Source organism: Chaetodon trifascialis, chromosome 14 (assembly GCF_039877785.1).
Source record: "Chaetodon trifascialis isolate fChaTrf1 chromosome 14, fChaTrf1.hap1, whole genome shotgun sequence".
Lineage (NCBI taxonomy): Eukaryota > Metazoa > Chordata > Actinopteri > Chaetodontiformes > Chaetodontidae > Chaetodon > Chaetodon trifascialis.
Window position 1 is genome coordinate 6,113,530 of NC_092069.1, and position 24,159 is coordinate 6,137,688.

General features: G+C 43.2%; 1 protein-coding gene across 1 annotated transcript in view; it reads right to left on the bottom strand.

Annotated features, from left to right (window-relative positions):
* bach2a (BTB and CNC homology 1, basic leucine zipper transcription factor 2a) overlaps positions 1-24,159 on the bottom strand; it is a 45,210-nt gene that overhangs the window by 14,084 nt on the left and 6,967 nt on the right. Inside the window, exon 2 of the mRNA XM_070979177.1 lies at positions 4,101-4,383. Within this exon, the coding sequence (XP_070835278.1) occupies positions 4,101-4,367 (267 nt within the window). The 5' untranslated portion in view covers positions 4,368-4,383. The remainder of the gene's footprint in view (positions 1-4,100; positions 4,384-24,159) is intronic.

The window sequence follows — 24,159 nt, forward strand, 5'->3', positions numbered from 1 at the left end:
TATTTGCCATATTCCCACTTTATTAATCTTACATGTCTTGTCCTCTTGCCTGGATCCTTTTGCTCGTTCCTCCTCTCCCACCCTTCACCCTCTCATCCCCCCCGCTTTCTTCTTGTTCCCTACAGTCAGCATGGCTACTGTGTGCACTGTGTCTTCATACATGTGCATGTGATGGAGCGGATGCTGAGAGTGTGTGTTGTTCCATGCATGTGTTTGCTCTCTATATTGCTGTGTGTGCACATGAATATATATATATATGTGTGTGTGTGTGTGTGTGTGTGTGTGTGTGTGTGTGTGTGTGTGTGTGTGTGTGTGTGTGTACTGGTGTGCATGTAAGCCTATTTTCAGCTAGCGTCAGCAGCTGCTGCCTCCTGTGCAGGAACACATCTTTGTAGGCAGCCAGGAGAAGCTGCACTCCACCTTCATACCAGTCTTATGAATGACAAGCAGCGGAGACAAAGATGGCATTGGAGGGAGATGGGAGTAATCAATGATTGATCATTAGGCACTAGCTTTCACCTTTTCTTTCATCTTCACTGACTCTAAGGTTAAAAAAAACATGTTGTTCTACACTGCCAGACAATACGATATATATTCTGCATCATCTTGATGCTGTGTGATATTAACACTGGCAGAAACTGTCTTGTGAATCCTTTTGTCCACTTTCATCCCAATTCTGACATATTTGATATCTTTAGCAAATGTGGGATCTTCACTGGAATTTAAAACAGTTCTGTGGGTTTGAACAATTTTCTGTTGACCCATTGGTTAGTCAGTAAGGTTTAGGGAATGAATAGCGGCTCTCAAATTCAACTGTAAATCAGAAGATTTTAGAAAGGGAATTAATAATCACGCATTGCGTTACCGCAGAGCTATATTATGATTTATTTCATTTTGCTTCATGTGATACATAGAAATTAAGGAGCTGTGAAGAAAAATGACCTTCAGTACGTCTTCAGAAATACACAGATTGGCTCCACTGGACGATCATCATTTAAAAGAGGGAAATTTTATGGCTAAATCAATTCCTTTCAATTACAGGGATGAAGTACATACAATCAATAGTAAATTGACTGACCTGCTGTGCCTGGTGTGACCAGACCTTAATATAGAAACAGGATAATTATGTGGTTAATTGGAGGGAAATAGACTTGAAGTAAAAAGCAAGCTTCAGGTTGCAGCTACTTGTATTAAATGGGAGTGAAAAATGAGTTGCTGTGCAGCTGGTGAAGAGAGCTTTAGGTGCACACTGCACATGAGAAAAGAATATGACAGGTGTTTATATTCTCTAATTCAATGTTCTTTATAGCCATTTTACAAGAACCGAGACAACTAGTGTTTTGTCTACTGCCAGAGTATAACAGTAATATGGCAGTCATGAAAATACAAGATTTCACATCCAAATTTCTTTAACTCTGAGCAACAACGAGTTAAAGTCATTTATTAGAGGGTGAGCAGAGAGGATGTGGAAAATAAAGCCGTGTTGGAGTCATTCGGGGATGGAGTTTGAAGTGGTGGAGGCCTGTGCGAGTGATTACTGGATAAGGTAGAGTCACACAGACATATTAATCAATATGACAGATATGGGCCATTGTATGGTAACGTCGGCTTCTGGGATCATGAGCTGTTCCCTGATCAGCCCCCAACTAACAAGGTAACTGCACTGATACTCATGCCCAGTGTGCTTTGATAAAGAGATTCATTTGTGTCAACCCTGCTTGTCTTTTAGCCTCATCTATCCCAGAAAGGTCAAGCTGCTTTTGTCCAGCACCCTCCAGCCCCTGCTTCACAGTCATGCTCATTCACACTGCCAGCTGACCACAGTCAAAGAGACCTCGACCAGAGTCAAGCTGGATCTAAGGTGTATAGCAGAAGATAACAGTGTCTGAGGAGGGTTCGGTTTTATCGTTCTGGCTCTGTCTTTCCATTATGCTCCACTGGCTCCCTGCTCCCGCTTGCATTAAGTTTTAGTCTCTAATGCTTGCCTACAGAGTGGACACTGGCACAGCACCCACCTGCCTGAACTCCCTCACGCAGGTTTATGAGCCTTCTCATCCTCCACGGTCTGCAAATGAACGACGACTAGCCCTTTTGCCACTGCGAGGCAGGAAGCCCTCCCCCCATTCAAAAACCACTTGAAGACCTAGCAGCTCCTCAGGGAGTACTGACTCACATAATGTGCTCCTTGCCTCCATCCTTCTCTCTCTTGAAAAAGCAACTTGTTATTTCATGCACATGCTGCCTTGAGTGAGGTGGAACATGGAGCTGAGTGGATCGGACCGTATTTGAATGTCAATTTGGACAAAAGCGTTTGTTAAATGACAAACTGTAAATGTAATGTGAATGTGCCTAACACCCAACTGGATCAGACCAGATTCCCTAGCAGCTCTGATCATGTGGTGCGTCATCATCATCATCATCATCATCATCATCATCATCATCATCATCACAGAAGGTTTCTGAGGCAGACAGAGAGTGAACAGTGCAAGCAAAATTCCATGTAGTATTAAGTGGTGGAGCATCTTGCCCATGTTGTTGCTCTTTCTATGTTTGCATCTGTTCAGGTCCTCAGGTCTAATGATCCTCAGGTCCTTTGAAGATCCCGTTTCTCTTATTGAACAGGAAAGTATGAATGCTGGGTAGGTTTTCTATTATATGAAATATTAAATTATTACTGCAGCAATGTTGAGTATACTGTAGGAGGGATAAATACAATAACAAAATCCCAAGTTACAATAAGAATATTTCTACTATTTAAGCACCACATTCTAGTATGTAATATTGAATATCACTGTACTAAGTAGTATAGTATTTTCAGCACATTGGAAGTTGCTAAACATAAATAAATAAATAATTTCCTCATTCGAGACAACAGTATGGTGAGTGAATTTTCATATAACTCATTGTTCAAATTCTATTAAGGTTGAAAGTTATGTATAATTATGGGAATGACAGCTATCTGCTAGGTTTCAGCAGCCAGGCTCCATTCGGTCAGTCTCAGCTCCACCCACACTCCACCCCTGTGCCCATTTTTGGATTAGCCGGCAGTTTGAGGGAGTCAGGCCCTGCCAAGATGGCGACAGCCGCAGTCACTGTCACTGAGCTTCACAATGGCTCTTCAGAAACCTATGGGTGATGACATGGAGACAGCGTCCATGTTTTACACTGTCTAGCTATACTAATCTCTTATCCCACTGTTAGATGGCATTGCAGCGGCCTCTGGAGCATGCGGTGCTCTGCCAGGGTTAGGGGTGGCAAAGCGCCATGAGGACATCTTGAGGCGAGAGGGACTGGGGTCTTAGTGGGGCTCACAGGGCGATCCCCTTCTCCTTCTGCTGCAGATCCTGCTTGTGTGTTGGGTGTTTGAAATGATTGGAGGCAGCAGGGAGAGAGGCGGAAGGTTGTGCACAGCAAGCAAGAGCAACCCTCGTCTTTGTGCGTGTGTGTGCGGTATTACCAGTTGATAGCAACACTGCACATGTACTGGATTTATTGTAGTGCATCTTCAAAAAAGGCAAATGTCTTTGAGGCTAGATGAAGGTGAAGTACTTTGTAAATGCCTCACCGAGTTACAACTCGGGTTGTAACTCGAGTTACAACGCTAGCAAATGTGACTGGCTGACAAACTAACACTGCCCCATTGAGAAGAAAACAGCTTGGTCCATAGTGTTTCATTTCAAATGCCCTGCGCCTGGACAGAAAGTCTGTTGTCCACTGTCGGGAGGCAGAACGTTAATAACAGCACAGCGGAGCGCTCCACTCTTTTCACCCACCTCCAGTGCACACACCAACTTCTAGTTTTATTAAAACATTTATTTTCATTTCATTATTCTCACGCAGGCAGAGGACTATATTATGCTTCAAAATCAACACTGTTATCCTCTCTGAATGAGAAAGGTGCATACTTTCACACACTTTTCTCTGCTTTTTCTCCGTTTATCAGATGGTGACCTTCATCAACATCATTTATCTAAACACAAATGAATGTTGTTGCACACATTGTACTTTTTGAGGAGAGACCTACCAAAAATCTGCACCCATGCCCCCCTGTACAACTCATAGCAGCGACTTTTTCCTGTCTTCTCGTTGTGGACCTTTACCTTGTCTGGCAGGTTAATGATTGGCTCCACTTCGCCCAGTGCCCCGTTGTGCCCCAGCAGGGCCTGCAGGAAGTAGCGGCTACTGGCGGCGAGGACGGCCCTGTGTGCGCGCACCTCCCTCCCCTCCACCAGTACGGTCACGTCGCACAGGATGCCCTGCCGTCGCTGCTCCTCCAGGCTCAACAGCACATTGGAACAGTGGACCTTGGATTCATACACGTACATGGGCGCTGCCGCCTCACCATCCTGCTCCTCGCCTGTCGACATCACTCCTTCTAGCACCCTGCACAGAGGAAAGAAAGACAGGACGTCAGCGAGCAACCTTCATGATAATGCAAAGCCCACCTACCTGAGGAGCCTATGAAACTCTAGGAATTCGATATGGTCTCTGAGAAGGTATTTCAACATGGCACAAAATCTACTGCCATGAACAGGTTGAAATGCTAACAGTGTTCTTTTGTTTGCAGGCAGGTTACCTGAATAGGATTAGGGGCAACATGGTGGTTAAGTATTGCAGTATTTTTAAATGGCCACTGCTCCTCGATTTGAGAGAAAAAATAGGACCAATGCAAATGAGCTGGCTGCTAACAATAGCAATTCAGAGGCATTGTGAAGTTGCAGCAAAAAGGACATGAAGAGCCTGCAAACATCCATTAGTGTGTGGTGCATTCTGTAGGATGTGCAGTATGTTCTTCAAATCCAGGTTCCCATTTCAGAATCAATCACAATCACCCACGAGCCACTGTGGCATCATCTGCAGATGCTACCCAAGCAAGAGTACTGACAACCCCCTGCCAACCAACAATGATAGGTCCAACCAGAAATAATGAGCCCTTTTGGGAAAGTGGGGAAATATAAAGGGATCGTACGAGAGAAAAGCTGATGGATAACAAATTAGTCAAGCAACAGAAAGTCTGTTACTTAATTTAATGAACTGAAAGAGCAAAAATGAAACTAAATAGACTGAACTGACTAAACTATTATGATATCTCAAAATAATCAGGAATTTTACTGTAACCCTTCCTCTAAGTACCTCTACTCTCCTTTGTACAGTAGAAGGACACAAGAGGGTATTTATGTAGTTATTCGCTGCAGGGTTTTTGTTCCAAGGTGTGTATAATCACAAGCACATTCACATTTCCACAAATAGATATTAAAGAAGCAGATATAAATAAATATGAAGCAGCTTTCCACACGGACTTCAGGCAGCTCTGTCCATTGTGTTTCATTTCAATGCTGTGGTACATAAAGCCCTGACACAGACAGCTGAGCACGCAGTCTGTCTGTCTCATCAGCCCTCAGCTTTGTGTGTGTGCGTGTGTGTGTGCGTGTGTGTGTGTGTCAGCAGGCACTGAGGGGGCTGCTTTCTGCTGATTCATGGCTTTTGAAAAGGCAGAGCCCAGCAACTGGGGGCTTGCTGAAGCAGTGTTCTGGCTTTTCTCCCTGTGGCCCACGGGCCAATCATCTCAGCATTGTAGATCATCTCCTGCTCCCCCGGAGGAACACTTCAGGCTCAGACAGTTCTCTATTGCTTTTCATGATGCTTGCAAATTGTTCACGATTTACCCACTGCACGACTCGGTTCATAATTTTGAGCTATTCTGCCTGCTCGAAGTGAAAACAAAAGACAGAGGAAAACATGTCTAATCATCTCAGACTATTGGCTTGGTTTACTCTTACTGTATTGTACTCTACTGTATGCTATTGTACCCTGCTTTTGACCTGTGTATAACCATAGTCTTCATAGTATGGGTGACTCGTGCTTTGGGACCATTTATTTTAAGGCACTATCAAAATAACACTTCCTCACAAACACTGCAGTGTGATGTGATTGTACTGTTACGTGACTAACCATCAAGCAGTTTTAAATGGAAACTTTGCAGAGTTTAAACCAGATTTGTATCACCACAATGTGGGAAGTGTATGCAAGTGAGCCATGTTAAACATGTTGCCCACAGCCAGAGCTGTGTGCTGGATGACGCGAATCGGGCGGTTGATGGCTACAAAGAGTATAGAAGGTGGACCGAGAGATTCGGCCCTCTGTCTCCTCTCTCAGATGGAAGATTTTGATCAGACTGCAAAACTAGGCAGCATTGATAGAGTATGAATAAATACTGCATCACCAATTTCTCACCTCAAATGTTTTCAGAAGCATATTTTAGTGTACTGCTATAACACGAGAGAGTCTGTCACAAGGCCACCATTGGATAATCAAGCACTGTCCAACCTGTAATGCATCACTCACCAACGTGTTTTTTTTACTCCATAGACAGCCCAGAAAAGACCATCCTACCAGCAGTGTAATACCTTTTCAAGCATGTTTAACTAGTTCCTGATGGTTGCAGGAGAAAAGTCACCAAAACCAAGAGGATTCATGAGGGGCTGTAGGTTCATTCAGTGTTAATTTTTTGCGGTATAATTGCATCCAAATGATATGATATTTTATAATTTTACAAACTATGCTGTAAAGTAGTAATTACAAACTAAACAAAATTAGTCTGCTTTAGCACAAGGTCCTATTGATGAAATTGTATCTGTAGTTTCAGCCACATCTCGTGGTCTTCATTAGCAGATCCATTCAAGGATGAAGGCCTAATAAATTGAGTTTGTGCAAAGAAAAATTTGTCAAACTTGGTCCAAAAACATATTGTGGATGGACTTGATCTGCTGACGAAGGCCAACACATGACTCTGAGAGCTCCTGAAAAATGTAGAGCAAAAAAGCAAAAAGGTTTCTTTGCACTGAACATCAACTTAACAGCAGCCTGAGTGATAATAATACCCAAACTGAATACCAAAAATATACTGTTTCATATCAGATCAAGGATAACCCTACAGAAATAAAATATGCAGTAATACCAGAACAAATAAAATCATGGATATTATACTTCCGTGCACACTGTCTTTAAGGCCAGAGCAAATACGCTTCTGTTACACTCTCGCCAAACTGCAGAGCACCTCTTCAGAATTTTAAGTAGCAGCACTTGAGCAGATAAGCAGCTACAACCAATTGCACCACAAATAGGAAAATGGAAGGAGGTGATTAAGGAAAAACAAATGGAGATGATAATCATTAGGGATTCAGTTGATTTATGTGAATTAAGATGGACTAAGATAGGGAAATGATCATTATACAGAGAAGTCTGAGAGCTATTGCTTTAAAATCACCGAGGATGAGAAGAAACTCTGTCATTATACTAATATGCAGCTTGGTCCATTTACAGCTGAACTTAAAACAGCCCTGTGATGATTACAGGAGACGTGAGAGCCAGAGGTGGCTCTGCAGTCAGGGCTGACTATACCATCACAACAATATGCAGAAATGATTTGGAGAAATTGCATAAACATTTCCCACTTTCCACATTTTTCACTTCAAATTAGCCCAGTCTGACGTTTCAAGCCTTGCTTCGCCATGTTTTGCTCTCCCCCCTCCTCATCACGCTGGGTAAATTGTTCAGAGACAGTTGAGGGGCTTTGGTAAACAAGACATTGCCAGTGGTTTCATCATCTTGGCTGGGCTGTGGTTTAATACGTGTGAGGGGAGGATGGCATGTTTCAGCAGCAGACTGAGCTGACAGGCAGCTAACTGATATCCTTAATCCCCAAACTGTAAAATTACAACTGAAGAGCAGTTTTTCAGAGCGTAACTGAGCAAAAACAACCTGCCTGAGTGAAGAACTGTAGCTGCTGAAATGCTCTATGTGAAACCATATAATTGACTATGTTTAGCCAGTTATTTATGATAAAGAAAACACAGGTACAATAGCTTTGGCCCAGATACCCATGAAGGGCACAGTGGGAGTATGCTCTCTATATATGATATTGCTTTATTAAGCTCTTAAGAGCCATAATGATGAAGAATTGAACTGCCACACTGGGCCACTTAAAGAACAGCCAGGTGCTGTGAACAGAGCTACCTGAACCTTGTTAGAAAACTAGTGTGTGTTGTGTTTTCTCACACCAGATTTAGTTGAATAGCTTTGTGCTCGTGTGGCGGACGATTTAGATTTTATTCCATAAAAAAGAAAAAAAAAGTACTTCAGACCAATATATGCTGGCTGATGTCACCTTCTTGAAGATAAACTGGTACTGATGTTTACGTCGGCCAATAAGGACCCAGAAATATCAGCACAGAAATGATAAAGTAGGTTTTTAGAAACAGTGTCTCCATTGAAGACACGACCATTTACAGATGGTCATTAACTGTGTTTTGACATTTGCTGGTGCTGTTTGGCGCACCTGCCAAGAGGAGCTGAGGAGGTCATTCATGACAGATATTGTAATAATACAGGATGGGGAAAACATTTTCAGAACCGGCGTCTTCTCCCACTTCTAAACTCTGTTATAGCTTTTTACAGTTTGCTAAACCACGTTTTTCTATGCTGCTGCAGTTCACTAACTAACTTGCTGTTGTACTGAATGTGAGAAGAAAAAGAGATTGTATTAAGAAAAGCAGCTGTGAACAGCTGGAAGTATGCTGGGGACAGTCAAAAAACCCCACCCTAATACTTTCCATATAGTCCCACTGTTACCTGGAGGGTCTCGGAGAACTGTTTCTGCACCCTTTATGAAAAACAACAGTCAGGCCTGAAGATCATGATCAGCCTATCAAATAAAGGATATTTGAGAATGTGTCTCCTCACAACTCAGAGCAAGCTGCTCCACACAAAATGTTTGAGACATCTAAACACAGCTCTAAAATCACAATCAACAGGCAAACTCCCCCCTGTGAAGCAGAGCAGCAGGAGTTACCTCCTGTCCAAGTGGCACTGCCAGTGTTTCCCACAATACAGTTCTCTGTGGCTGCTCAGCGCTTTGCCCTCATCAGCCAGTTGTTCCGTTAACCTACATTCAACCCAGCAGAACCATCAATCAAACACAGACATCTAAGGCCATTCAAACCCCTGAGACAGCCAGAGACGAGCAAAGGTGCCCACAGACACACACACACACACACACACACACACACACACAGAGACACAGACACACACACACACACATGCACACACACACACACACACACACACAGACACACAGAGACACAGACACAGACACACACATGCACGCACACACACACACACACACACACACACACACACACACACACACACACACACACACACACACACACACACACACACACACACACACACACACACACACACACACACACACACACACACACACACACACACACACACACACAAATGGTGCAGCCCAGCAGGCAGAGTAGATGCATCCAGGACTAAATTATTAATCACAGGAGCAGCAGAGCCCAAGACCAGGCAAGGATCTTGCCCCAGAGCTGCTGCTTCACACAAATATTAATTAACAAACACTAATAATGCACCAATTTCACTCTATGTGTCCATGTGGGTACAGTCCAATGGACTGCTATGGCCTACTTTCCTGTCGTCTCCCCTGCCCTGATTATGTCTTTTTTTCACTTGATGGTGTCTGTGGGGTATACTGAGTAGTGCTTATATAGATACTATATATGTGTGTGTGTGTGTGTGTGTGTGTGTGTGTGTGTGTTTGTTAAGAGCTTGTACATCTATGAGACGAATAAAGAATGGTGAAGACATCTGATGACATGTGTTTGCCAACAGCCCTGCCCAGCTTGAATCATTTATGAAAACAAACTTTATGAAAATGTTCAACAAACATTCCTAATCCTAAGGAAGGGGAACGCAAAATACAGTTCCTGAAAATGAAAGTCAATGGGCTTGTAAGGGCTGAACAGACGAGTCTGACTGTTGGCATGTCTCACTGCTGGACTGAGACCCTGCGTTCCTGAGCGCTGATACGCTCTCGTCAATCAAACCTCTGCAGGCGATTGGCCGACAGGGGAGGGTCATCACATGATTAAGACGGCCTGGGACCTCAAGCTCTGAAAGCTGGCCCATCCGCCCTGCAGCAGTGTCTTTTCTGCTCACTTACACACACTGATTCACTCGTGTTGACTTAAGTTTTAATAAATGACTATAGTTTTAAGTCAGTCTCTTGGGTGGACTTCCTCTTTGTCACATTCTCTGAGCCAGTTTGTGAAAAAAAGGGATTATGCAAATTGGCGGTCCTATTTTCATGGCTGCACAAAGACCAGCACAAGCAGCGTATTTTCCTGACCTTGAAATTCACTTTGTTCCTTCTGTGTGGTATTTTGCCGCCTAGTGCAGAGCGCACAGAGCACGGCTGAGAGGCAGCGCACTGTGAGCTGTTGGTGTTTTGGTGGAAAATGTGTCTTAAGCATTGTGCTGGGAAACCACGTCCACTTCACTCAGCTGCTGCTTCAGTGACTGTATCAGCAACACCTACATATCCAAAATAATGTTTAAAATGTAAATGAACAATTTAAATTAAACTCTCCAAGCAGTGGATGTGTTTGAATCAGCATCAAAAAATAATGTTTCACGTGTTTAAAGCAGGAGCTCGAGTATCTGCTGTCCTCGGCCGCTGTATGAAAAGCTTCTCCTGCAGGTCCTGAAGGCCGCAGGACAGAGACATTGTGAAATCTGCAGCCTCTGACTGGAGACGTGCTGCGTCAGAGTGCAGCGATTACGCACGGACGTCCACTGTTTTAACCTTCATTAAATCATGTTAAGACAACACCAGACCGTCACACACACCTCCCTCCACACACATCAGATGGGTCTGTCATAACTCTGCATTCTGCCCATTTATGCAGGAGACATCGGATTACCGGAGGTCATTAATCCTGCGTGTCACAGCCTCCTTTCATTGTTTTATCTGTTTTATTGTTGAAATGCACCAACCAGACACTGCTGTGTCACATTTTCAAATGTGGAAGCAACACACCACATTTGTTCTTGTTACTGTAACAAGTGTTGTGACAGATAAAAGGTTGCAAAGGTTGCCATTGATCAGAGAAATAAAGCCACTATTTGACAATTTACTATGTTTTTCCTAAAATATTTCACAGTATTGTTGCATGTTAAAACACCCACCTCTATTGTCTACATGAGCCTACACAATGGTGACATCACAATGTGCATCGACTGGACAGAACAGACCACCATCCTACTGCCCAACATCTGTCACCTCTTCAAAAACATGCACTTTGAGCACATCTCTGACTGAGACTGGCACTTTCAGGTTACTGTACCCTGAGACGACGACTTCTGTCTGTACGATGCTTCCAGTGCGTGCTACAAATGTTAACTGACCCAAATAATGTGACACGCCACAATGTGGCTGATGCATGTCACACGATTACAAAGTCTTATTGTCAGCATGCAAATATGCTCACAATGGACACACATTTAACAATGCACACGAAGCATGCGACGTCATGAAACCATCGGTTCAGAGTGGAGCGATGAGTACGCTGATTCCATCCAATATGCCTGCTTGCTCGTCGTTCATTTCTCACTTCAGCAGAAGAAACTCATGCAAATAATGCAACTTTATATGAGGAGGCCATTTCTTCAAAGCAATTCACAGCTAAAGATAGCACTACATCCTGGCTACTTCACCAGGGGCCCTCCCCTGGGAGTTCCTGAGCTCCGGAAATATCCCATCATGACATCAGTGTCTCCCATTCAACAAAGAGCCTTTGTTGAGAAAGCAGCTCTGGGGAAGCTCTCACTTGCACTGTGGTCATTGAGAGCCTGATAAATGACCTCTGAGGTCATTTCCAACAGTGTTTGTTCAACCCTCATCCTCCATCAACCCTGTATAACTCATCTTACCATTGTCAAGTGGAATTGGATTTAGTGAAAATGAAACCCCTTCATCCCTCAGGCGTGCAGCCAGCTCTCCTGAAGAGTACTCATATGTCAGAGGCATACTGCAGCAGGCCTGGAATTAAGTCATTTTTAGGGCAAGGCCGCTTTGGCCTTTGATAAGTACAAGTTTAATGGGGCATCGCGGCCAAAATGTAGGGCGCCAAGGCCGAAAGCAGTGGTGCAATAACAGTAATTCATAATTACACATTATGAAGACAGAACATTACACTATCAACAATTAGGATTCAGCGTATTAAAAAACAGTAGAGCTTATTAAAACTGTAACATGAATGTTTGACCTTCACACCTTGCTGTCTGAGTTCTGGCCACGCTCCCGGGCATCCACAGCATGATGGCGTTTGGCTGTGGGATCGTTCCTGCCGTGAGCGAGGGGCAAGTAACCTGCTGTCTGGCTGAGGGGTTATGGGCAGTAAATGGAGTCTATAGCTTGGAAGATGGTGGAACACTGATGGAGGAAGTCATACTATGTGCTGGTATGAGCAGGAGGGGTGGGGGAAATGGCTGCAGGTGTGTGTGAGTGTGTGTGTTTAACCAGGGATTAAGTTACAATCTATAGCTGCTGAATAGCTGACCTAGGTACTTTGGCTCTCATGCCTTCTCACTCCCCATCAATACCTTCACCTTTTATCCTACAAGCGCGCACACACACATGCACACACACTTTTAACCAGATGAAGGATTTTAGTCATTGAGTGTGTGGATCTTAAACTGTTAGAGAAACAAGTCCTGATTCTTAACTTGAAAGCTGCTTTATTCAGTGTTTTGATTACCAGGCCCGTCCTCTGTGGATAAATCGGCTCCTGCTAAAAACCCTGTGAACGATCCAGTGAAGAAATGCTAACCTAATAACAAGCTGAACTCCTATAAACTGGTTCGCAGCTCCTCCTCACTTCCTGCATCCACTGGAGACTGTGGGGAAACACCGATCTTTAACCTGAAACTGCTTCATTCAGTGTCTTTACCTGACTTAATGACCTGGTCCGTTTGGGGGATAAGACCTGTACAGATTAATCAGCTCCTGATAAAACCCCCATGAACAATGAACACTGAAGGAATCCTAAATGACAATGGTGGGTGTTCACAACATCATCAAAATCCGTCTCTGGTTCTTGTTTTGATCGAGACCCCGAACGGCACTAAATTACATATTGTGTGTTGAAGCCTCTCAAATCAGTAAAGCTTGCGCACTATTATTTCAAGGAATTTCACGGAAAGAAAAACACCCCTCATTATATTGCCAATTACAGGGGGGTGTGATGGCTTCCACAGTTTAAACAGCCATGTTCATATTTCCCATTTAGAAGTCACACCCCTTGGGCTTATAGCCTGATCAAATGTGAAGCAGAGTCTTCTTTCCCAGGGTTATTGTGTGGGAGTGACAGTAACAATGTCAGTCAAAACCAAATGTTGATGCAGGCCCACAGAGGTCTGCTGCTTCATCCCTCTCACGTCATGTATGAACAACTTTTCTTTTATTCTATTACAAAATAGAAGATGTCAAACAGCTGCCAGGGATTTTCACCCAGACGGACATTGTATGTGCAGGTTGAAGCACCGACAGTGTTGCAGGTGCACATGGGTCGAGCAGGACTAAGCAGAGCATCTGCCCCTCAAATCTGCTTCCATCAAGAGACCATTTGTAACCATGAGAAGAACACTTTCGCTACTTGGGTGTTCAGGAAAACCACACTAAGACATTTCACTGCCTTCAACTCTACTGCCAGACAAGAACACTGATACTGTATGATTCAGCAAAGCCCAGGATTACTCTCAAGTACAGAGTGTTTGTTTTCAAGTCTAATGCCAACGTCAACATTTTCACTGTCTATAATATCTGTGCAAAGCAATACAGTATGGTTGAGGTTATAGGTACTTCTAGTATTGTTGTGCTAGCAAGGTATTCAAGTCAGGCGCTTGTTCAGTCTATGGTCAGGAGACGTGTGCCTGTGCATTGACGCCCATAGTGAAAACAATGCCCCAGGCTTAAAAAAATGTGATTAGGTTGCTGGAGTAACATTTAACAGCCTTACATGGTTTGTTTTTTGGAACTATTCATAGAACAATGCATGGGCATTGAGCAGGGCAATTCTATAGTACATAACATTTCTATTATATAACTCAATGTTTTTACGTAGCATTTAACATTTGACCCAATAAATATAAGTATAAATTAGCAAATTGCCCTGATATGTATGAATTGAAATGAAAATAGTTCAGATTTCATTGTACAAATATACTGCACTCTGTGTGGGTCTCATGCTTTTGCAGCAGCATACTTAATATCTACATGTCTCGCTGAACCTTGTTTTAATTACAGTCCCAGTGAAACCACGAAGCAATCAACCACACGTCAGCCTACCATGGTAACCACCCTTCAGCTGACCCTAAAGTATCCCAAAGATGAGTTGATCACTTCTGATCTATTAGGTACTGAGCAGCAAATCAGGATTGTTTTAGTTTCAAGTATGGTTTCGGTATTGAGTGTTACGATACTAAACTTGGTACTGGAACCCAGGCCTAAATTTTGGTGTTCTGACATTCAAAAACATGTTGGCAGGTGGAGGCGAGGATCGAACCACCAACCCTGTGGTTGATTATTCGATAACCTGCTCTGCCTGCAGAGTATCCTAAGACTGAAAAGTCGCTCCTGACTGAACTAAGAGAAAGTCTTAAACATAAGGGCCCTGTCAGTCCTAACTTGAAAACTCATATGTGCGATCTCAAAGAAAGACCACCAGTTCTAGAAGCCCCTCCTCAGTCTGAGAGCAGAGGCAGTCCACAACAGTGCTGTGAGAAAAGTCGAGGTGTGCTGTGGGACAACCATGCATTATTACTGCGAATACAACTCGCGGTGAAACATCAGCCTTGTCTCTGGAGTCTGTGTGAGGAGGAGTCGTGGTCAAACCTAGAATAAACTTTTGAGTTGCCTTTCATTTTGTGGTTGTGAACTGGATTGAAACTGAACTGTTTTGGGGTTATGGGGAAAACAAAATAAACTAGTTACCAAATGGGTTGAACTCTGGGATTGTGGGATGATTATTCACACACACACAATCACTTTTCTGCCTCGCCCTCTTTTCAGTTCCATTACCTCATGTGACCATGGGTGAAATTTTATGTTAAATGTTTAATGAAGAATGTAGTTGTTTGTCAAAGTTTATTTTGCTGAGGTATGAACAGGGAAAAGGTGTGGCTTGGGTTACTCAGGTTGCCGACAACGTGTTGCATCCCACCACGATGTCGGTAAAGACTCATTTCTGTAATTAGTCTGATCAAAAGGAAGCTTTGCTGGGTGTTAAGCTAACTGGCTAGCCTTGCTAGCTTGCCCTGCATTACTGTGAACACATAGTTTACATGGTTTCAGGTTGGTATTTTGTCAGTAGTGGTTACAGATCACATTTTACAGTCCTTTAAATGCTTTTACTTAAGTTATCAGGAACAACAAATATGGGAAAACTGTTTGTTTGTTCAGGTCCAAATCTTCTGTCATTGAGTTTCAATAAACAGAAAAGGAGGAATTGTTCTGGTTTTGTTCCATCCATATGAAATAAAAGTGTTTGAGAAGTCTGAATGGATTTATAAATGCAGAAGAATCTATTCGTCCACCCCCAGCCCCAACCTTCCTACTTCAGTCTGACAACAGTATGGCCGTACATGCTGGCCCTTGAAGATGTTAAACATAACAAAAATGACAATATCAGAAAGAAAATCTAAGAGGTAGAGATGTGTATAGAGACATGTGGAGAGTAGACAGGCTGCTTGATTAGAACAAGAGAGTGAGCCAAAAATAACCCAGCGGACCAGCTGAAAGGATGCAACTGTGTCCCCCAGTCCCTGACTGAGTTTAGACATTGCAAGAAACTGAACTGGGATTAGCTCGTAACCGAAATGGACCTGGCAATGTAACTGGCAATATTCCATGCATTGTGTAGTCGGTTGTTACTTGTGTGCTGCCTCTAAACCCCTGGCTGAACTAGTTTAATTGTTCACAATGCTACAACTGTGCTGCTGGTCTAAAATACCTTCACTGTGTTCGATGCCTTGTTTCCATTTCCTTTTTCTGGTTCACTGCGTTTGTTTCGCTCTCAGTGCGAACAAATGCCAGTTAACTCTTAAGTGTTAACCGTTTGAGGCTCAGCTTGCTGAGCTTCTTAGAGGATTTCTGCACATTTATGAGGATCAGGATACAAATGACAACACAGACTTTGCTGTTGAGGTACTGCCCTGAGACCTTGTTTGCTTTTGTCTGGTTCACACGGGGACCTAAGGATGGCAGTATCGCCAGACATTCAGACCAAACACCGCACCGTGGGAAAAGAAACACAGAAGAGGCAGAGATGAAGAAACACATACAAAGAGGGCCAGCTGAGCCTGTTGGACACCAAAGTACTGCACAGTGGTTATGGTATGACAGGATTTTACAACTCTGGAAAGTTAGCACAATTCGAACCTAAATCTAATGGGCAGATTGCCATGAAATAAACACTATTATTTTGTTTTACCTCAAAGCCTTTTCCCGGGCATCTTTACGACAAACATTTTATATTTTGGCCCATTTAGGGATGTCAGCTTCGCTTAATTTTGCTTTTAATAGCTCGACACCTATCAACAGGTGACTAAGTGGTTCATTTTGAGCTGCGAAGCACTCTGGGCTGCATGTCACACTCAAGGTTTCTGTGAGGAAAAATTGGTGGGAGAAATTCCAGTCAAATGTTATCTGTGTTGTATGGGTCCTTGCAGAGATACACCTTTTTGTTTAACCAGAAACAGCAGTTATATCATTCTCGCCAAAACCGCCGAACTCCATTCACAGAAACACATTCACTCAGACTCGAGAGAAACAAGACTTAAAACTAAAACTCACCAAAACCTTCATGGTGTCCCACTGGTGCAACAATCACCACCAGCTCTGGTTTGGTTGAAATAACCCTTTAATTCAAATAGGATTTGAATCAGCAGTCACAGTAGTTCATAACATACTCTTTTCCTCTGCGTTAACCACACTGATCGGCAGCAAATGCCTCTCAGTCATTCAGCACACCTGGTTGATTGCATGACTGCATTCACACTGTGTAAATGAACCCACAGACCGACATGCGTAATCAGTCAAAAATATTCCTGATGACTAACTGTTGAGTGTTAACCGTTGACATCCCCAGTCCTACGTCTGGTAAGCTTGGAAAAATCATCATTGTTACACTGGAAAGGAACAGTAGTGAGCACTGTTACAAAAGCAGGAAACTCCACCATTTGGTGCCTTTAGTAGCGCCAGCAGTGGATGGTGTAAGCTCTCTTTCTGCTTCCTTTTCACACAAAAATACCATTCATCAATCACTCATCAACATGGCCAATCAAAGATCTCCATGCTTCAGCATTTAAATACATGGGAGTGTGACATATACAATGTCAATTATATGATCATATCTGGTGCAAGGCCAAATGTGTCACATCAAAACTGCAATAAATGAATAATTTCTGAGAGGAAAGCTCTCAGTTGCCAAATGAGTCATAAAGGCAGGGATGTTGAGCAGAGGATTGTTTCATCTCCTTCACAAGGCAACACTGCGTAGGCGTGAAAATGAAAGTACACATGTGGGCTGCTAGACGCCCACAAAGTTTTCATAGAGGAAAACCGACATGATTAACATCACCTTTATGGAATAGTGATTGCTTTCAGTGTTTCAAATGTTTTGCATTGAAGGAAAAGCAAAAGCAGCATTGTGCTGCTGGAATTATACACAGCAAAGGCAGCTTCGGTGACTCAGATGTTGATCTCATCCATACACTCAGGGCTGTCCTGGATACTCATTTCCCATGTTCCTCTGCAGTACGTTGTGTGAACATATTATCCCTATCCTCACAACTCCTCCTGTTGTCATACTGAACGTTGTGGTGACGCCACTAACCCAAAAAACCATTGAGGACAGTTCTGGTGCAGTGGATTTGATTTCACTTGTTTGACCGTTACAGATGTAGCGGCGGAGGACTTTCTCTCCCCGGGGAGCTCCTCTATGGTCATCTGTGTTTCCTTACACCTCCATTTCCTCCTTTCAGCTGGGAGGCTGGGCTGACATCACCTTGCCTCAGGCTGCTAGGGAAGCGTAAATTGGATCAGGCTTGTCAGGTTTCAGGGAAAGTGAAGATTTTGCTGTGTGAGTCATGCTCGGGATGGGAATGCTGGAGAAATTCAAATTTACTACTGTTGGAAGGCTGCCAAATCAAAGAGAAACGAAGAGATGGAATAAAACAAAAAAGAAAAACTCTTGACTCCATATAAGCCCTTAGTGTTTACACATGACACTGCCTATGGTCTTACAGCAATTATGAACAAGCTTTTTCATCCAAATAGCAAATTAAAGACAAGCTTTTTTCTTAAACCAACACTTGGCAGCTGTCTCTGCTGATACTTCCTGCTGACAACCAAAACAATCAGAAAGATCATGAAGCCCAACTGTCAAGGGGCCTCATAACTTGAGTGTGTGCAACATGAAAGATGCATGTTCCACTTCCCACACAGAGGTTTGGGATTTCTGAAAACAAACTGTGTGCACCTGTAATGAAACTCCTCTTAAAGTATGAATGTTTTGGAGACTAGGAGAACTAATAAAAAACTGGTTAGGTGTATGCACCAGAACACTTGGTTAGGTTTAGGGGAGAAGATCATGGTTTGGGTTCAGATGATTCCTCTGAAGTCATGGGACCTTTGCCATTATGGCTGCAATGATCAACACTTGGTTAAGATTGTGGTCATGGTTAAAAGAAACAGACATCAACTGTCAGTAACAAACAGGAAACAAACAGCATTCTCTGGTTCCAGTCTGGTATTTTCTTGACCCATCCATCCACCCACCTCCCCCCTACGCAGAAATGTGTCACCATATAATAACATCATGTGACTTCCCCCTTTGCTCCCATCATAATGACTGCAGCTTTGTCACTTGAATGTAAACAGATGACGTTTCAGGGCGCTGGTTAAAATGACTGATGCTGTCATTGTTCCTGGGAGGACAGTCTCAGAATCTCTGTGGCACGTGGTGTTGCGTCTTACCAGTCCTGTCGTCGAAAAAGCACCAAAGCTAAATGACTGCTAGACCCTGGTGCTGTCAGGCGACATAAATAATTAATGAAGTTATTGGTGCTGTGTGATCCGTGGGTAAATTGTGAACATCACGTCTCTCACACTGGACAGTGCAGGCAGGTTGCATCATTCAACGGCCATTAAACTGCCTTAATTGCATGAAAAGCTGCATTAAGGAGCATCCTGGTGGTCGACTGGTTGGGGCGGCACCACGTGGCCACAGTGTCCACACTTCAGTTCTGAGCCGGGGATCTGTGTTACTTTATCATGCCCCTTTCTGTCTGTGTATCTACATGTTCCATCTAAAGAGAGAAGAATTTCAGTGCCTACCACCTTCCTGCCAAATGTAGACTTCTGCTTGCCTGAGACTCTTAAAAGAAGAAAGAAAAATGAGTGAACAGAAGTCGCTCCGCCATCACGAAGTAAATTATGCCAGGCTGTATCTGGCCTCTTGTCTATTTTCTCCCACATGTAGATCAAATGCGCATCAATTACACAAAGCTTTCAAAAGTATACCGCCAATTATTCTCACTATCTGGCATTCTGTGTGATGAGACACCCAGAGAGACATCAGCCTCTGTGCAGTTCAGTGAGTGTTAATTGGACATGATGAAGCTAATTAGCAGAAGCCCCAAAGACCCTAAACAGCGAGTGTCAAACAGGACATAACATGGTGCTTAGTGCAATTAACACTTCTGCTGCTGGTAATTAACAAAGTTGAAAAAACAACAGGGTTAACGCGCTAAAGGACATGCATCATGGCCCCCTCTGATTTCAATCCAAGCACAGAACAAACAGCCGCATGCATGAACCATCACAACGAAACCTTCAAACTACTGCTGAGAGCATGATGAAATGTGTGGTACTGTTTTCTTCACTGGTGTGCTTTAAATTCACATTATCAGAACAAAGGGCTTCGAGGAGGCTCTTGGAACACTGAAACAGACAGGAAGGAGCCCGGGGGCCAGCGCAGACTATAAGACCTTTGCCACAATTTGTCTGTCCCACACAAATTTCTCTCACCTCAGACTTAAACCCTCAAGTCAGCACAGAGTCCGAGCTTGTGCACGTCAGGACGAGTCCTCTAAAGCAGTTCAGAGACGGGTCTTCACCTCAGCATCAGGCAGTGCAGGGAGCGAGAGGGGCAGCACACACACATACACACAGTTGAAAAGCAGCCATTAAATTCTTTCAAGGAATCGCCCTGTATTGGATTTATTATTAGCTGTCTGACGTGACGGATATTCCTGTACATTAAAAGTCATGTTTCTTTTCTCAGCCATAGCCTTCCATGTTCCTCCTGTTTGTACATTTGGTGCTATTTTTACTCATGCTCTTTTCATTTAGACATACCCCACAAATGTGTGGGTGGAATGCATCATTTTGCACCTGAAACACTGCCATCTACCCACAGTGACCTCTCCCGATTTCCTCATGTAAACTTGAACGCCTCACCCCAGTGGATCACCTCGCTCACTGATTTCAAACTTAGCTTTGAACCTACAGCGTTTAACGATTCAGTGATCTTTGATTGTCCCTGACGCTGCCTGTCTTTGTATCTGCCCCTTGCACTGCTGCTGTGGTGCTGTGTTGGGTCTGAACGCTACCTTAAAGCTAGCCACATGATTGCAAAGCATGACAGAGTGCTTGTTTATCACCTCCACTGCTGTAATCCTTCATAGCACACGAACCCTAATTGCATCACATCAAAGCCAGAGCCATGAGACATGGAGATGGATGTGAGAGCATGTTAATCTGTCTCGACAGGTGTAACCTCCACAACATTAAGCAGCCTTTGCAGCTTCATTGGCGCGGTTACATCAGCCAACAAACAGCTTCAATGGCCCTCGACAAAATACTCAACTGGCTAACCTGTGGGTGTACTGTTTGCCATCAGACAGTTTGAGTACATGTGAAAAAATTTGCACAAATACTACAGTGCGAGGGACGTGGGAGTCTACTCCTCATACTGGTTCAGTTATTTTCTTTATTCTTTTTCTTCTGTCTCTGCAGTGTTTCACCATTAGCCAGCTTGTGCTTGTGATTCGTGCTTCATCAGTCATGCAGCATGGTTTTATGGATGCCATCGCTCCATCGCTTTGGTCCAGGTTGAAATAAACTTCAGGATGGATTGCCAAGAAATTTGGATCACACATTCATGGATCCCTGGTGATCAATTAGAATCACTTTGTTGGTCTCTCAAGTTTGCATGTAGCTGCATCATTAGGTCATTTTTTTTAATTTGTTTAATACCCCAACACTTACACTCACACTGTAGTTGAGTAGTTTAGGTCTCAGCGTGGGCTCTGAGAGGATCCGCTCTGCTTTTACCCTTTCTCTTATTAACATTACAGCTCAGTTTGCAAGTCATTTTAAAAACAACACTTGTCATCCTCTCTGCATCAGCACTACACTTAATCTAGAGAGCAGCAGAGATGGAGGTGATGTCATGCTGGGAGTTTTAGTATGGACCCCTCCCTCCCCCGTGTCTCCCCGGGTTCAGTGGGTTCACTTGGTGAATGGGTGACAGTGTTACGCATGGGGCTGAATGCATTCCAAGAGTGAACCTCATTCACTCGGGAGCTCACCCTCCAACCAGCTTCCTTCCTGCTGCTCCGCTGGGAGGATTCCCTGTCTACTAGAGCTGCTGCAGCTATTTGTTCATTTGATAACAAAGGATTACATCACATATGCATTAGCACCCACCACTCAGCAAATGCAAGTTTACAAATAAGGTCAGCCATTGGTAGGTTGCTAAAAAAGGCCGACTACACTACAAACTCTCATTACCACAACACATATTTGTGTTTTTGCATCAACTCTGATGGCGGCATGCAACGTATGGCCATAAACAACAGCACCTCAGTTCTTTGATTGACCACTGCTGCTATGGTTACGCTTATTTTATTGAGCTAGCTTTGTTTTTCCTTTCATGGGAATTGTAGCTGGGCTTACATATTGTATCCTTTATTGTGAAGTATTTATGTTTAATTGTGAGAGTGAAAATCAGGCTCTTGCAGCTCCAGCCAGGGGCCAAAAGATTGAGATTTCTAAAACTATTTTATACAGTGCATCACGTGAAAAGACTGTGCAGATATGCACAGTTTTAGTCTTCATCCTGAATGGAATTTAGCACTGTCATGAATAGGCTGCAGGCATTTATACTACAACGGGTTTATACTTTAGAATTTTTTGCATTACCGATTCATCTGTAGAATTTGTTTATCAAACGTTTTGCCTTCATGTAGTGAAAAATGTCCATTACAGTTTACTAGAGCCCGAGGTGACATCTTCAAATATATAGTTTTGTCCACCAAGCACTCAAAAATCCCAGAGATATTCAGTTGACGATGATATAAAACAGAGAAAAGCAACAAATCCTCACATCTTAACAACTGAGCGGCATTTTGGTTAAACAACAGAAACAACTCAAATGTAACGGTTGTTGAGGATTCATTTTCTAATGTCTAACTAATTAATCGACAATTGTAGCTCGACACATTCTGAAATAGTCTTTATATCTGTATCCCCCTTACGTAGCACAGCAATTTTCTTTGCTGTGGTACGTAAGGGAATAAAAAAAATAGCCTTTTAGCAAAGAAAGTTGCTGTGGTACGTAAGGGGGATACAGATATGAAGACTATTTTTCATTGCAACCTTACAGGAAAATATCAGGCAGTCAAGTATCAGAGCATGTATCTGCTTGTTCTCTCAGCAGGTTGCCTGCTTTCCTCCGCACACCTCCTCATTTCTTTTATTCTCATTCTCCATTAGCGTTGTCCCTCTGATGAGACGCTCTGCAAGCTAAACAACAGATTTAGCTTTAGCTTAGCAACCCCTACATGGAATACGTGGATTTAAGCAGTGCCCAAAACAGCTGACCATCATCTCACCATCTGCCCCCCTGTCTGCACCAATCACCGCCAGCCATGCCAGATGGGTCGCCAGATCTCTGACAAGGTTATGCACCAGATAAACCAGAAATGCCAACAATGCCCTGGGCAGGGGCAGCTGAGAGTGGTGCAGAGACATGTCTGACTTTTGTTGTTGGTCATTTGGCTTGGATTTTTGGAAAACTGCACTTCATTAAAACGGGTAAGCTGTTCAAATTCGACATATCATCATCTCATTACAGTAACATCCTGAGCGCTGTGAGGATACAAACACATTCTTGTGGACAGATTGTCTCCTCATCAGGAATTCTCAGTGTGTCTCTCAGAAGTCCAAACAATGGCTGTTCAAATCTGTTCCAAGACACAAATTCATGGCAGCAGCTTGGCGTTCGATGAAGCGCTTTAATGTCAGGAACGCCATCTCTCGCACTGGGATTAGAAGATGGTTTTCTGCCATGACAAATTTGCTGCTGGTGACACTTTTCATTGTTGCGAGGTGTGAACAGATGGATCCATGAAATATTGAATGTGCAGTAGTACAAAAAAGGCAGCTGTGTATTCTTTCCAACATGTAGGCCAAGTCAATCTTAAACCAAAAGAAATGTTCTGGAATATTCTGCTGCACATTGGTCGACTGTCTGATAAGACAATGAGGGAAGCGCAATGTAGTGGAGGCCAAATTTGATATCTTGACAACAGTGTATGGAGTGTTAACTGTGGAAACGGTGATCTGAATCACTGGGTTGTGCAACAGATTCATAAAGGCCAAAACATATTTCAGCTACACAAACGTATGTTGAAGTTTCCAAATTTTCCTCAAATCTTTTCTTGTGAATTAATGGACAATAACACCTCAAGAAATGATTCAAGTAAAACCAGGGGAAAAAAAGAATGCAAAACCGGGACAAGAAATTTGTCCAATACTAGTTTCATCCAAATATCTGCAAAATGAATAAAATTCCCATCAGCCTCGGCAGCACCCTTGAGTTTGGAGCTAATTAGCAAATGCTAGCAAGCTAATGCATTAAATTAAGATGGTGAATGTGCCACATTATGATTGCTAAACATTAGCATGTCATGAGCATTGTCAATGTCAACATGTTACCATGCTAATGTTAGCATTTATTAGCATTAGCATTTAGCCAGAGGTCAAAAATAAAGCCAACAATAAAGTCAAAAACTGCAGTTCCTCAAATGACCACTTGGGGCTGGTTCCAAAAGCAAGTCAATCTCCATAGACCACCATATTACAATATTCATCAGCAGAAATAAACATGTTTACAGCCTGGTACAAAATGATTTTGCTCTCTATTGTAAATTTTC